This window comes from Coccomyxa subellipsoidea (genome assembly GCF_000258705.1).
Source record: "Coccomyxa subellipsoidea C-169, whole genome shotgun sequence".
Lineage (NCBI taxonomy): Eukaryota > Viridiplantae > Chlorophyta > Trebouxiophyceae > Coccomyxaceae > Coccomyxa > Coccomyxa subellipsoidea.
The window spans coordinates 131,510-146,519 of NW_005178025.1; the positions used below are offsets into that span (position 1 = coordinate 131,510).

General features: G+C 52.3%; 5 protein-coding genes across 5 annotated transcripts; 3 read left to right on the forward strand and 2 right to left on the reverse strand.

Annotated features, from left to right (window-relative positions):
• Nucleotides 1-248: 248 nt before the first annotated feature.
• Nucleotides 249-2,959, reverse strand: COCSUDRAFT_58294 (hypothetical protein; the record flags this gene model as incomplete). Its single annotated transcript, XM_005644033.1, has 7 exons — nt 249-543; nt 839-910; nt 1,178-1,330; nt 1,649-1,771; nt 2,114-2,295; nt 2,615-2,807; nt 2,925-2,959. 7 exons carry the CDS (start codon nt 2,957-2,959, stop codon nt 249-251), a joined length of 1,053 nt encoding a protein of 350 aa, XP_005644090.1.
• A 420-nt stretch (nt 2,960-3,379) lies between these two features.
• COCSUDRAFT_25638 (ribosomal protein L13) lies at nt 3,380-6,392 on the reverse strand. Its single transcript, XM_005644034.1, has 6 exons — nt 6,306-6,392; nt 6,029-6,116; nt 5,704-5,878; nt 5,075-5,246; nt 4,410-4,496; nt 3,380-3,877 (listed from the first exon to the last, which is right to left on the reverse strand). The coding sequence occupies exons 1-6, from the start codon at nt 6,372-6,374 to the stop codon at nt 3,773-3,775; spliced, it is 696 nt and encodes a 231-aa protein (XP_005644091.1). The 5' UTR covers nt 6,375-6,392; the 3' UTR covers nt 3,380-3,772.
• Nucleotides 6,393-6,624: 232 nt separating this feature from the next.
• COCSUDRAFT_38062 (DUF1649-domain-containing protein) lies at nt 6,625-8,889 on the forward strand (the record flags this gene model as incomplete). The annotated part of the gene is made up of 7 exons (XM_005644035.1): nt 6,625-6,660; nt 6,756-6,792; nt 7,033-7,118; nt 7,273-7,368; nt 7,702-7,790; nt 8,407-8,541; nt 8,763-8,889. 7 exons carry the CDS (start codon nt 6,625-6,627, stop codon nt 8,887-8,889), a joined length of 606 nt encoding a protein of 201 aa, XP_005644092.1.
• A 564-nt stretch (nt 8,890-9,453) lies between these two features.
• COCSUDRAFT_67695 (hypothetical protein) lies at nt 9,454-13,626 on the forward strand (the record flags this gene model as incomplete). Its single annotated transcript, XM_005644036.1, has 8 exons — nt 9,454-9,502; nt 9,669-9,799; nt 10,392-10,679; nt 11,123-11,230; nt 11,797-11,938; nt 12,200-12,349; nt 12,739-12,911; nt 13,212-13,626. The coding sequence occupies 8 exons, from the start codon at nt 9,454-9,456 to the stop codon at nt 13,251-13,253; spliced, it is 1,083 nt and encodes a 360-aa protein (XP_005644093.1). The 3' UTR covers nt 13,254-13,626.
• A 350-nt stretch (nt 13,627-13,976) lies between these two features.
• Nucleotides 13,977-15,010, forward strand: COCSUDRAFT_58298 (hypothetical protein; the record flags this gene model as incomplete). Its single annotated transcript, XM_005644037.1, has 3 exons — nt 13,977-14,033; nt 14,359-14,556; nt 14,813-15,010. 3 exons carry the CDS (start codon nt 13,977-13,979, stop codon nt 15,008-15,010), a joined length of 453 nt encoding a protein of 150 aa, XP_005644094.1.

The following is a 15,010-nucleotide window of genomic DNA, read 5'->3' on the forward strand; positions in this document are numbered from 1 at the left end:
TTCAACTAGGGATGCACATGCATGCTCTGCATAGGCTGCCAATCCACCCAATCTTTCAATTTTGCAGTGACTGCTGCCACATCAAAAAGCTTTGAGAGCAGTGCTGGAATATTGACATTTGGGTTGCCGCGTCAAATTCAGTGTCCTGTCCTGCGTGCAGTGCTGCTGGCATGCATGGTCAAAAACTGCGCGCATGCCTTGAGGTGGGGGAAGAGGTGGGGCCTGATAAGACCGCTGAACCAGACCTCTCAAAAGTCATCTGCGTAGGTGCCAAACTTCGCGAGCCCAGGTCTGTAAGAAGACGGCATTCCCACTCGCGCTGACATCAGCGCAGGGGTGCGTAACAACGATCGGCTGACATCACCGCTGACGCCAGCTGGCAGCCACCTGGCGCTGCTGACATCAGCGTCCTTGTCACTGTCTGACCCGCTACTACCAGAACCGCTGTCACTGCTGCAGCTACTGCGTCGTTTGATTCTCCCCTGCCCTGCCAGCATGCGCGCCTCTGCATCTTGGATCTCTGCCCGCAGCCTCTCCGTTTTCCTACGGTTCAAGGGAGGAGCAGTGTCAACATGAAGTCAGCATATCTGACACTGTGGGGATACTTTCTTGAAATGAAGACAGGCCATAATCGTGCTACACTTGCCTGCATGGCGGTGATTGGGGCTACATTTGAATCTACATGCAATTTGTCACGCTGAGCCTTGCGCTCAGGTATCAGCGATGCAACAGATAGGGCCTTCAGAGCAACCGTCGAGGAAAAATTAAATACCTCTTGGTATGCAATGCGGAGAACTATTTGAAGTGAAGCGTCAGAGATGAAGCGTGCCTGTGAGACTCTTCGGCAAGGATGGTGTCTCCAGCTCGCTGCTGCCTGATCTGAGCATGCAGCCACTCCCTGTTGCGCGTCCTGCATCACCCATCAAAACTTACCTTCACGCCTACAGAAATGTCTCCTGCATGCCACAGCTTTCAGGACCCCTTCTGTGCTTCCGCTCCTCACAGTCTGCTTGCACGTCTGCACACATGATTTGCAGTGGGAGCTCTGCCCATGCTTGAGTAGACTTGACAGACACAACGAAGGCAGCAAGATCCAGCCAAGGAGGGACCGCTCTATCTGACGCAAGTACATGCAACGTCAATTTTGCCATTTGCAATGAAGGAATATGCTACTCACGCTTGGTTGTACTCGTCGAACAGCGCGTGCAGCTGCGCCCGGAGTGTATCTTCCTCGGCCGCGTGCGCCGGCCGCGCCGCCGCCAGCGCCTCGACCCGCGCCGCCGCGCCGCGGACCTCGGCTCGTCGCCGCTCCAGCGCGCCCGCAAGACCCCTACGGATCGCAGTGTGACAAATCCATCATTACACAGCACCCCAAAAGGTTGCCACGCCTGATTGATTGACTTCACTACACGGCAGACACATGCAATGGATAGCTGCAGCCCACACCACAAAGTGGTGGTATTGTGAGATAATTCTTATATTTTTTACACGCTGTGCGTGGTAACAAACTGATGGCTTTAAAGTCCACTAGGTCACTAGCATGCTCACAGCGCTTACGTGATCCACGTGCCCTTGAACTGCTCCACTGAAAGTTATCTGAAACCTTTTTGCTGCTGTTGAGGGAGTGAGGGGCAAGATTGGGGCGCACATCTCCCGCTCCTGCAGCTCGGTTATGGCCTGCCGGGTGTCGGCCAGCTGCTGCCGGACCTCTGCTGTGGCGGCGATTATGTGCTGCTGGACTGCCTGCATGTCCACCTCACGAGACAGCGCCCTGAATGCAAATGAAACAAAAACAAATTTTACTCCTGCACAGATCGCTTAAGGAGCTGTACCAGAGCTGATACTCTGTAGAGTGCAGGGATAACTTTGTGTCTCAATTGGATGTGTGGCGTTGGGGGTATCTCCATATAATGGTCCCTGGGATCATGTCAAGAAGATTTGGGATCTGCATTGCGCGCGTAATTTCCCACAGCATGCTCATGCCTGGCATTGTAAGCTGTGGCTCTGCATTTTCAGCCGTGTCTCTTTTACCCTTGGAAGGTAATTCCTGTCAGTCTTTGGGACACTCTCAAGGGATCCTGCAATAACTACATCTGTCTTGTTCAGGAGGCACTCTGGAGGCACTGTGTGCTGGGCTTGCCTCTGGCGCTCCTCTCGCAGGCCCATCTCCTGCTGCAGAAGAGCTGGCAGCGACTCAGCCAGCCTGCTCAGCTCTGAGGCCGAGCGTTGTGCTTCTAGAATATCCCCTGGTTCCGCGTAGGGGATGAGCTCCTCTGCATCCTTGCCTGGCGCCGCCTGTGCCGGCCCGTTAACTGCTCAAAATGAGAGAGACACATTATGTCTAGGCCTGGGAATATGGGCTGATTGACTGCCGGGTGATTGGCTTCTGCAGTTTGAGATTGCAGGCAAGCGTTTCAAGGAAAGCACTAGAAGAGATTCTGGGTGTTGGTTGATGCAAGAAAGTTTTGGGGCTTGCTTGGATCTGGCAAGTCCAGCAAGGGATAGGATTGTGGCAGCCTTCAACTGCAGCTTGTCTGCAGGACGCACCTTGCCTCTTGGCAGGAAAAGCTTGGGATATTTCTACTTTGAAAAAAAAAATGTTGTTGAGGCGCACCTTGTGGGCTGATTGCAGCAGGGCTGCCAGCTTGAGGAGCTCCGGTACAGCGGCACTATCTGCCGAATAGAGGGCGACAAGGTCCAGTATTACGCCATAATGGCTAGTCAAACTCTGACCAATGGCCTTCAGAAAGCGTACTCGCTTTCCTTTCGTGCCAATGTCGTCAGACACCTCGGCCCCTGTCCCAAACCTGCACAAAAGATGTCTCCAGCCAACTAACCACTGGGATATCTGACACCTAGGTGGTGCGCCGATTAGTAGCTTATTTTCATTCATATGAACAATTAAGAAAGTAATTCGATGGTACAAGGGGCTCACCGCGAAAACAACCAGTGCAGGCATCTTGCCACCACAGGGAAGTTTGGGTCCTCAAAACTTTGTATCTCAGAGACTCCAGGATAATTTAGGTCTGAGAGAATTTTTACAAGTGTATCAACGCCTGCTCACAAAGAAAAGGTCAGTCGAACCAAATGGGAAGCCAACGGAAAGGGATGCTTGGCTGGACGGGTTCAAGCGAAACGTACGTTTGGTTCTATTGATTTCGTCCATCGATGCAACGTCAGAATTCTCTGTTCTCCTGTCTAATGGTGATGATAGTGCTGCCAAGGCCGATGGATCTCAGGCGAGCTTCAAAATGCATGTAACGCCCTTGACAGCGGACAATATGCTCCCTATCTCCTGTCTTGATATAAAGGAAAGTGATCCGCTATAAAATGACAGGCGATTGCATATGCAATGCCAGTCAATGTTCGTGGGTAACGTGAACGTCTCAGAAAATTTACAAAGCCATACTTTATGGTCGACACATTGCCTTTCAATGAAACTTGTGACGTGCACAACTTATCAACCACGGTGTCAAGAATGTCTGCTGCACTGCTGCCATGCCTTAGGACCAGCCATTGTCACACGCCCTTTTCAGTTCTGCTCTCTTGATGGTGCGCAACTTTTCATTATTTTTCATCTTTTCAAGCCCATCAGACGATGAAAGTCAGTACAGCTCCAATTCACCCCTCAAAATGGCGCCTGCAGCTGCCTGGTGTTTTGAGCTACAGTCTGGGGTCCCCTTGAAGTTGATATGCCAGAACAGTCTGCCAGCAAAGCCCATCTGACAGCTTGGTGCACACGCTGATGCAGCAGCTGACTAAGCGGAGCTGCTTATGCCGAGGGATCCTTGATAGCTTCCGATGGCTTCTTGTTGATCTTGTGGGTGACATCCACCGGCTGCTGTGCGCTGTGCGGGTGTGCCTCTCCCTTGTACACCTATAAGGATGCAGCAGTTGTCATTAGATAGACACTCAAGTAAAAGTCGACATTTGCTATAGCATGATTAGAGAAAAAGGTATGCAGGCATCAAGGCGGAGCGAGCGCCAGAAGATAGGAGGAAGGGCTGCCTCGCCAGTGCACGTCATGTAACAACAATACAATGATCCCCCGGCCCAGGAGCACAAAATCACATGATTCAAGTGCAGTGTGAAGCTACAAAAACGTCATTGAGACAGCCAAGCTGAAACACCAAGCTGATAAGGACACTATTGCTCTTGCACAGAATGGCTGCTGCTGCCAGATGATCTGAACTCAGGTCTGAACATACCAGGCAGCAGCTGCTGCTAGCCCATTATCTGTTGCCACCATCTAGCACCGTCCTGAGCCTGACCAAATATCTTGCGGCAGGCCCAAAGCACCCAATTCGGGGCCCTGGCCTCAAGGGGTCCAAAGCTTTTGACTTTAAGGCCAAGTATGGTGTGTGACTAAGGGGTCGAGGTCTTTATTACAGGGGGTTGTGCGCGCACACCTTGAGATGGGTGAAGAGGTGACGCCCGATGCGTCCGCTGGGCAGCATGCCCTTCACAGCCTGCTCCACTATGCGCTGCGGGATGCGCTGCGCAGACACAAATAGCACGCTTGCCAGAGCCCCCCACAGAGTTTCATCACCATAAGTATACCTAAGACCTCTCCAGGCGACTGCTCTGGGGTGCTCTGAGCGGCTTGTGCTTCTCAGTTGAGCGGGCTGTGAGCTTCAGTACACCTGAAAAGGACAAGCCCCCATGCCTGGACGGCATGCTTTCTGCTGCATCTCAGGCAGCCATGTGACAGAGTTCGCATACCTGTCTGAGGGACGACGAGGTACCTAATACCCCACTGACAAGCAGGGCTGATAGGGCGGATACTCCCCTGATAGGGACATTCTCCAAGGGGGCATCACTTCTCAGCAGCAAAGTAATTGCAAAGCAGTGGCGGACAAATGCCACAGCTTCTTCTAGGCTTGACACCGGGAAATGGGGGCGGTTATGGCCCCCGTAGGTTGGATTGCAGCAAAGAGCTCTTGTACAGGGAAGCATGCCGCACACAGAAGAGGCTTTGCCTATTGCAACTCTATGGCGAGATACATCGAAATGAAGTCTGCTGCTGATATAAGGAACAGCATGCTCGAGGTAGACAGGAGAAGCAGGGCCTCACCGCCTGCAGCTTCTTGAAGGTCTCCTCCTTGAGGCTACCAGGTCGCCCTGTGTGGCGCCGGTACATCTTGTCATTGAACTTATTGCCTGACACCGTCACCTTCTCAGCGTTCACCACCACGACGTAGGCCCCCATGTCCATGCTCGGCGCATATGTCGGCACCGTCTTTCCCCTGCACAGCGGAAAAGATGCCAGGCTCTAAGAAGTTGGTGTCAGTAAGGATACAAATCTCTGCAGTGCTAGGCTCTAATAAAATGGTCTCAGTAAGCGTACAAATATCTGCAGTGCAATGTGAGCACTGGCAACACCTCGCTGACTGCGGCTTTCCACTGTGCCTGCCGACTTGAGAGTCACGTCATACATTCAGTCGCTGTGTGCAAGCACAGGGGCCAGCTTGCCCCTCACAGGAAGCAGCGCGCCGACGGAATTCCAACATTGGCGAGTGCAACTTTTAGACCCCTCGACTGATATTAGCGTGTGGAATGCCCGCAGTCGCGATCCTCTGTGTGAGAAAAAATTCAAAAAGGCAGCCTGTGTAAGCTGGACAGCTGATTGGCAGGGCACTCTCCACCACTGGCATTTCAAGAGTTGCCTTTGCTCTGAGTATCCAGCATGGAAAGTCACCCCACCTGATGTGGTCTGCCACGAGGACTGAAAGCCTGCCCAGTGTTTGGCCCTCCGCATCCACCACATACCAGGGCTTCTTCACAGTGTTGGCATCCTCCTTTGTGGGGTAGTACGTCCGGTTCCAAAGGTCCGGCCCCAAGCTGGCAATCTGCCTGCTCTCCTCTGTCGCTGCTGCTGCTGCAAGGCAACGGATTGATTCAGAAATATGCTTTCACCTCTGCCAAGCCAGGTCACGATCGTTGCCAGAGATGCATGTCAAGATCAGGTCTCAGCTAGGTGGCATGGTTGTTGTCTGTTTGAGAGACCAACAAAGGGCCAGGATTGCACCTGAGCATGAAACACTCAGGCCTGATCGCCTGGCATCTAGTCTCAAAGAAGGTGCAGCTGCTAGTCTGTTGTGTCCTGTTGCAGGTGCCTGAACGACAAAGAAAGTAGAGGAGTCAGTGGCTGGCAGATGCACGATGCTTCCCGCGCAACATCATTCACAAGGCTGGCACTTTACTATTAATTGATCCCATGGTTTCCTTTCGTCAAAAGGACATCAGGTAGTCCACGTTGCAGCACCCCCACTTCACAGATTCTGGACTCAGCACGTGCAACTCACCGCACAGAGTCGCCTGTTGTGGAGATTGCAAGCGACAGAAAACGTCGAGGTGACCGCCGGGCTCTGCATCGTGGTGAGAGGTCTGCGAATACAAGACGACAGTGCTGTTTGCAACTTGTGGCAGCGCTAGATAACCCGAGTCTGTCGCCGCCGGCGTTGTTCAAAATGTCCACTCGAAGCACCTGATTTGGCTCCACAACCCTGGCACCCTCAAGTCTAGCCGAGCAAATCAAGAGCGCCATTTCGTACGGTGAAATCTGCGTTCATAAAAAGCATAGAATAAAGCAGTGCAGCTCGAGATGTGCGAGGCGTGTATGCTATGTCAAACTGCGAATTAATTAACCTTCCTGTGTTGGTGAGTGTTCTGTCTCAACGTACCTTCAATGCATCAATTTTGTCTGTGCAGCTGAAGTGCAATGAGCTGATGGTACTATCTCACTCTTACTGTAGGAGTTGGAGCAACACCAAGTGCGCGAAGTCCTCCGATGTAGGTCTCATCAAAGTCTTTCTTCCTTCTTGTGTACTGCCTTGGGTCGTACACATGACTGCAGATCGGTCGTTTGCATTCGACATGCAAGCTTATACACAATCGTGATGCGTCTAGAGCAGCACTTTTTTTCCATGTTCACCCATGCCCTTTAGGTCCAACTGCCTGCTCAAAGCAACGACAAGGACACATTTGATGAGACTCTTGTAGAGTTGATCAGAGACACCGATGATTCTGCAGGTGTTTTGCATACCATAATCTTCAACAGGGCTCTTGGACCTGTGAGACCTAGAGAAGTGGACTCTGAGCTCTTTGAGATCACATACGTGCGGTCTGAATCCCTCAATATGATGCTCATGGACCTGTCTGCATCATACCGGCATCTTCAAACCACTGCTCTTGTACCTGTCTGCAACAGGTCCTCATCTCAGGGCTTTTGTCCTTGCTATGGCGTCCGAGCCTCTTGCTTGTGTCCAACAGGTGCAGTGCGGAGACACACTCGTGGAGAGGGTGATAGAGGAGAAGATAGACCAGTTCTACGGCTGGGTGGAGAAGCACCCAGGCAAGAGGGGCCAGGTGAGCGGCACACATCAGCCCCCAAGTTTAGACAAGATCCCACTTCTTTCTATGGCAGGCCTGCTCCTGAACTCGAGCATGTGGGATCGTTGTTTGAGCAGTAACACAAGCCCCAACCTTGCTGTTGCAAATGGGAATCCCCTCTACCCTTGCAGATTTATGATCCATGGAAAGACACGAACTTGTGGGAAATAATATCAACGCTTGAACCTTCTATATGGCATCATACTTGCGGGCATGGCACTGCTTACCAGTATCAGCCAGTACAATCCAGTATGAAGCAAGCATGAATTTTCTTTGCAGTGATCTTAACCAGTAAGATGCGTTGTGCAGGTGAGCTTGGCCTTCTTTGAGAAGCGTAAGACACAGCGCTGGTCCCTCATTGGCGGCAAGCAGGAGGAGCGCCTCTACTGGGAGCAGTGGTGAGCCTCTCTGTGACCCATGAGATTTGCGTGTCACACTGACTCCAAGTGCTCGTCTGCACCAGCAGCTGGGGAATTCTGCGGGATGCTGCTTAGGACTATTACGGGGTGATGTGCTTGAGTCTCTCCTACAAACAAGGGGAGGCTGAGGCGATCCGGGTGTTGTGCAGGTACATCAACATCAGCATTGTCGAGCCAAGCATAAGCGAAGAGGAGCAGAGCTCTTTCTCGCTGACCAATCGTGAGCCCCCTTTTTGGTTGCTGACCCCACTTATGCTGCAATTCTTGGGAATGACACCCCCCCCTCTTGATTTGCCTTACATGACTCTGCCTCGTCAGCATGGATCTGTTGCACATGTCATGATTTGGATTATGTATGTGGTGCACGGAAAGCATGAGAGCCGTGCAGTTGCCAACTTGACAAATTGTTGGCAATGCCGAGGTGACCAATGCCTTTTGTTGCAAAGACACACCGATGCATCTCTGCTGCATGGGGATCGTTGCCCCTAGACTGTCTCTGTTTGCGTCTTTGTAGCTATCACCCGGCGAAAGCTAAATAAGTATAAACTGAAATCTTGAATGCGTACGTCTGCTGCTGCGCAGTTCGGGAGAAGAGGCATGCGAAGCTGCAGGAAGCTGTGGAGCAGGTGATGACGCTCATAATCCGCGCTGTCAACGAGAAGAAAGACCATATCCCGCCAGTCACCTCTGCTGCAGTCCTCACCTTCCCCTTTGAGATCACCGTTGCCGGGTGAGCCATCCCTTGTCACCTCTTTCGGACTCCTCAGATGGCCGCCAGTAGGACGGATCAGTGAAGTGCTGACGGCTTGTCAGTCCCTATGGGAATTTCTCCTCTATTGCAATCTGGTTGTGGATTGTACATGTGTGGAGGGGGTGAAGGAAAATGACAAGTTGTCACCAAATGGACATGAATTATGATTCATGCATCTAGCCTCAATTGAAATAATTCAGCAGACACGATGCGCAAAGACATCTGATGGGGGTTGCATGTTGTCGCAGAGATGGCAACATTGGCTATGGCCTGGAGACTATGAAGCGGCTGCTGATGCACACCAGCCCCCCACCAGTGCTCAGCTGAACAGATAGATCGCGCGTAGATATTCCAGGGGCATATCACCTTAAAAAACAAAAACAGCCCCAGTCAACAATGCAGCACTGGGGCTCAAGCCTCATATAGATTGTAATAACGAATCTCAATTAGCAAAATTCTTCTCAAGAGCAGGCAATTGCGCCGCTTATAGCTCCCAACAGGCGTCAGCGTCAGTGAGTGGAGGTTGGACAGTGTGCAACAGCCAAGCAAGGACAATCTAGTATACCAGCTGCAGTGCATGATCAGCCGCATTTCCGGCGGGAAAAACCTTATCAAAGTACCAACAAGGTGGTCAGTGCGTTTGGAACCCGGAGGCTCACAGCAGCAGCAGACAGCACCTGGAAAGGGGGCGGACAAGGCAGCCAGACAGCTAAATTACGGAGCGTCCAAAGAGGTCGCTGTACCCTTGAAGCCAGATATTCCAACAGGCGGGTGCCTTCCGTTTTTGGTCCGTTGCTACCTGCAGCCTTCCTTGAGGGCAAAACACCCATTCACTTGAGTTCTGTTCGTGAGTTGCAACACGGTAAATGGCAGATGGAGAGGGAAATGTGAATGAGTGGTTTGGTGCTGGTGTTCGAGGGCGATGTCGCACCACTAGCAGGTGGTTAGAGGCTTTGCGCTTCATGACCACCTGTCTGGAGCTGCTGAGATACCTCCTGCCCAGTCCAACTAGATTTGTTTCTCGACGCTAATGCATTACAGTAACTACCTTTGTACACTTGTTGCATGACCACATAGTGCTGAGCAAGTGTTTGTGTGCTCTGCAGTCGCACCGGCTTCTGGGGCGATGACTCGGCAGCAGAATGGCGGCGGCCATAGCGCGCCGGCAGAGCAGAGCCGCTCAGGGCTGCTCGTGGCGCAGCAGATCCTCAGCGACAAGCTTGCCAGCAGCGGCGAGGTGGGCGCCTTGTTTCCCGTTTCTTAGGGAACATGATGAGCACGCCTCTAATGTTCCTTGGTATCTTGTACCTGTCCTGTTGATTCGCAGCCATGGTACAAGGCATCACGGGACTTTTGAAGCGAGAAGCCAGTCAGATTCTACAAGCGCCGCAAGTTGCACTGCCTTCACACCTGTTCCTTGCCTTTACCCCTTTGCCTGGCCCATGTGCATTTCTGAGGAAGCCTCATTCATGGCAGTGTGACTATTTGAAGAGGACAGCAGATGACTCAGCGCCGCGCCTCAACAGTGCATATTTGATAGGATCCGTGATGGTGCATAGGCGGTGTACTGGAGGTTGCTTTGGCCTGCAGTGCTCTTTGCCTCCCTTGCACAATCCGGACACATCCTAACGGACAAGGGCACAGAAAATGACACCTCTCTTTACAGTGCAGCGCCTTCTGCGCATGACCATTGGCTGCACAGGAGCCGGCATGACTTTGCTCCCCGCCCCCAAAGGATGGAAGAGGCTGTTGGATCTTGGGATTAGTAATCGAGATCATAAATGCAGTGCTTCTGCACATACCTGATAGGATCCACGATTGTTGCACAGGCGGTGTACCGGGAGTTTGAGCGGCTGCGGCGGGGGCGGCTGCCGGGAAGCTGCCAAGCGGCGCAGCTGCCGGCCAACGAGCGGCGCAACCGCTACACCAACGTGCTGCCCTTTGACGAGAACCGCGTTCGGCTCAACTCTCCGACCCACGACTACATCAACGCCAGCTCCCTTGCCAGCCCAGCCAGCGAGGCGCCAGCCTGGCACTACATCGCCACGCAGGCGCGTACCTCCCTTGACTTGCATGCACAGCAGCATACGCCATTTTCCTTTGCCTTTTTCACTCTTGTGTGCCGTGCTGGCAAAAGCTGGTGCAAATGATGGTAATTCTGCCCATGTCCTATCTGTCAATGCTCAAGAGTCTAAGTGCCTCTTTGACCGAGCCCTGCCTTTTACGCATCCCTGCTATGCCTTCTGTAATAGGGTGCCCCAGCTAGATATCATCTGGTTACTAATGACCAGAGGAATGGCTGTGTTGGAGGATGTTCTCTCTAGAGCAGTAGTTCCAGGTGTTGTCACGGCATCGTGGCCTTTTCAAGCAATGCGCTCGAGGTGCGAAAATAATGTACACAAGCTGCACCTGACGTCCATAAAGTCAGGTCTCTCAGCTCATCACCCCTCAAAACACATTTCCAGTCTGCATTTGCACAAGCTCCATATACGCCAGGTCTGCTGCGTGTCCTAGTTCACCCTCACAGCAATGGATCTTAGGGTTGTGTGCATGTGTGCAGGGCCCCAAGGACTCCACGGTGGGAGACTTTTGGCAGATGGTGTACGAGAGCAACAGCGCCGTCGTAGTCATGCTGACTCGCCTCACAGAGAGCGGCGCCATGAAGAAGGTGCGCATAAAAATACTGATCTGTGAGTAATGCTTGTTCTGTCTGAGGCTGCCAGGTATTGCGCAGGAAGCGGCTGTTGTCTCTGCACGGCTTACTTCCCGCAATTCAGGGGGAGTTTCAGCATTTAGACAGCAAGGAAATGACCAGGAGGATTAATTGCATGGTTGTTAAAACCAGGGGGGGTTGAGGTGTGACCTGTCAGGCCTTGCTGCCGGGCATAAATATGCGTGTTTCCTTTTCTGTCAGATGCATGGTCTCTCTCAGGGAGACAAATCGTGTTTCTGCGGGAATGCTCCGGCAATATCCAGCAGCCATGAAGGCTCCAATTGCGGTGGTTATATCAACAATGACCCTTGTATACCTGCAGTCAGGGTATCCCCTGTAGTCTTTAGTGCCCCATGCTGCAATGCGCGAAGGATCAAGACTGATGTACTTGCGGCCAAACACCCCCTTGTGGCAACACCACAATCAACAGTGCACAGCCTTCTTGCTGCCTTTCTGTGTGGTTCCATTCAATTCGGCAGTGCCCAGGGGGAACGAATTACATATTTCATGTTACCCTGCAGTGCGCGGAGTATTTCCCCGATGAGCTGGACCAGCCGGTGACGTACAAGGGCGGCTGGACGGTCACATGCGTCTCCATGCGCGAAGTGGACTGCGATGTGCGCCACCGGGACCTCTTAGTCACTCCCCCCTCGCCCACCACAGGTGCGCCGTTTTGATACCGCTCTGTCATACATCTCTTACCAAGCGCACCAGTGCGATTCCTGGTGTTGCTGCAGCTTCACGCATACAGATCTTTCGGCTTATGCCTTGATTGGACAGCTTAGAACAGGGCTCTGGCTGCAACACCATGGTCCACCACCGTGGCAGAGAAGCGCCAAGGACCTGGGCACGTGGCAATGCAAATCTAAAATCAAAACGACGACCACAAAAATACTGAAATTAGTCATGACTGTGCATGTGCAGGGCCGTCGCGCAGGGTGTGCCACTTCCACTACCACGCGTGGCCGGACCACGGGGTTCCCTCCACCACGCAGCCCCTCAGGGATCTGCTGGCTGCCGTGCGCGGTCTGCAAGCACCTGCCGCCGGGCCGCCCGTCGTCCACTGCAGCGCAGGTGAGGCGTTACATGTCAAAGTCGTGTGTTCTGAAGAGCTGATGTTGTGTCTTGGGGCAGCCTAGTACTGCCTTGAGCAGTCAGTCGGGACGGCACTGAATCATGGCGTCCACATACCGTCTCGAGAATATGTCGTTCAACCGTTCTGTGCTGGCTGGAAATAACACTGTGCTGCAAATTGCCAGTGGGAAGCCACTCAAGAAATCTTGCATTTGAAAGCCCAGCCCCTGATACGTCGGAAGAAACATGGCTTCACTCGTGCAATCCCTGCGGCATTGCAGTCTTGCCCTCGGCTTCTTTGGATCCATTGCACGAATCACTCACAGGGCCTTCCCAGTGTATCTGCTGTCATTTTTCTTTTTGATGTTTGAGTATTGGCACTCGCGCAGGCATCGGGCGCACGGGAACGTTCTGCGCGGTGGACGTGGCGTTGCAGCGGCTGCGCAGTGGCGATTACGGAATTGCGGTGAGCGCGGCGGAGCTGAAGCCCGTAGTGGCCGAGCTACGGCGGCAGCGGTCCGGAATGGTGCAGACAGCCGAGCAGTACCTCTTCTGCTACCGGGTGCGCACCAAATTTGAGAAGAAATTTCTAGATAGCCGCCGGCTCTAGGAAATTGGCCACTTTTCTCTAGGCCAGATTTTTCTCTAGGCTTGAGCCGCAGCGCGCACAGGTGGGCATGCTCCAAGTGTCTCATCACAGGCATTCTGCACAGAATTTTGGAGGTCTAGTCTTCGGCCAGGGGTAGCATGCATACCTGCACGCACACCTCCTCTGTTGCCAAGTGCTTGCACTACTAGTGTGCAACCTATCTGTTCACAGAAGAGCTTTGGCGGAGAGTGACGGAAATGTCTGCTTTGACAGGCAGTCAAAGACGAGGTGGACAAGGAAGTTGGGTTGGCCTAAGAAGGTGCTCTGAAGGAGGAGCGGAGCAGTGTGGTGATCTGAGCTCACTCTCCAGGTCTCGATTGCGTTGATGTGCTAAGGCGTAGTTGCCAGTTGGGTGGCAAAATAAAGGTTGTGCTGACTGTACCAAGAATACTTACTTGCAAGTACTACCTGCAAGTTTTGAACATGCCTGGATTTCCTCCTGATGCAACCAGGGTCCGTAATAAAAATGTTGATCGTTTCGTTAGCTGAAATGCTCGAGAGTCTTCTTGGTGTTTTGCTTCTTCAGGTACACAGATCACCTCGTTGATCCTTCCAGTTTTCTGCGTATGCTACTCAAGTGGTCGTACCTGTTTTGTGCAATCTCTGTGAAGTCTAAATGATGGGCATCAAAGGCAATTACGGTCTAGCAAACGTTGGGCAAGCACTTGGCAACTTTGCATTTTGCGAAACCCTCTCGCATGTGGTTGAGGAACCCTACGGTCGTATGAAAACGTTCAAAGCAGCTTGACATTTTGCAGGCTGTAAAAAAGGCGCATGGCCTCCAAGGCATCTCAAAGGCCCTGCGTAGCCAATATTCGGCATTTCAACGCCCTTCTTTACCCAGTGCATTCAAAAAGCGGTCATCTGAAAACAACGGTCATTTTGTCCCACTGTGTCCCTAAAGAAAGAGCATTCTCGGGATAAGGGAGGAACAATTGTTTCAATAAAGATCCCAGTATGTCAGGTGTTGAAATTTCCATGGAGTTCAGCCCAGAGATGCCAGCTGAAGTGGACACCTGCAACCTGGACATGGAGGTATGAGGAATCCCTGAAGGGAAAGTTATCGGGCGCAAGTTTCCCTATCGTCTACAGTAATCCCTGTTCTTATAAGTAAATCTGTATTTGAAGAGCGCCATGGTGCACTCAATATGCGACCCGCTTTCTCGTACAACCAAGCATAACATCATTTTTTCCTTTACTGCCAAAGCTTTTCTTTAAGGCTCTTGAAAACCATCCAAGGCCTTTGTCATCTATTCGAAACGCATCAAATTCATACGGTGAACGGATTCTCGGAGAATTTGTGGGGAATATCTTGGTTTGTAGCTCACAGGCCAACATGTCAGCACCTGTGGGTCTGCAGGAGATGCTTGGAGAGAGTCTGCTGGACAAGAAGCTCCTTCAAGAGAAGGAGCACCTAGGCCACAGGGCCATAAAGCTGCTGCAAAGGAGGGCACGCATGCTGTCCTCCACTGCCAACACAGGCTTCAGGAAGCTCCAGGATGAGAGGACTGAACTGGAACGCCAGCTGCAGGGCGAGCTGGCCACTCGTCACTGTCAGGTACTTGAAACAAGTACCTTCCTCTTCAGGGGTTCCTGCACATCACAATTAGATTAACAAATGCATTGCGCAAACTGACACCTCACTGGGTTTTCCTTCAGCATCTTCCTCTACTGTCTCAAATTAACCTTACTCTGAAAGTAAGGGTAACTTCCCCTTCATGTGTCTTTTAAGGAATCTTTTGCATAAACCAGAGGCATGATATATGTCCAGATGTACTGCACATGAAGGGTGAAAACTAGTTGTGCTTGCACAGCTGATGGCCGCGCAAGTTGATGTGGAGATGTGGAAGAGGCGGACGGGGCTGCTGCAGCTGCAGCTGTCCAGCGTGCAGGAGGATGTGGACATGTATGCCATGCGCGTGCGGCTGCTGGAGAGCGAGATCGCGCAGGAATCTGCTGCCAAGGCACATGCGCAGGCAATGCACTTGACCACTACCCTTCCACCTCCCTAA

Excerpts from the sequence above, each read along its gene's own strand:
- COCSUDRAFT_25638 (XM_005644034.1), bottom strand. The coding sequence starts at position 6,374 with ATGCAGAGCCCGGCGGTCACCTCGACGTTTTCTGTCGCTTGCAATCTC. Across the intron at positions 4,497-5,074 it reads CCTTCAAGAAGCTGCAGGCG|CGCATCCCGCAGCGCATAGT; the intron begins GTGAGGCCCTGC and ends GTGTCTGCGCAG. Across the intron at positions 3,878-4,409 it reads ACCTCTTCACCCATCTCAAG|GTGTACAAGGGAGAGGCACA; the intron begins GTGTGCGCGCAC and ends GCATCCTTATAG.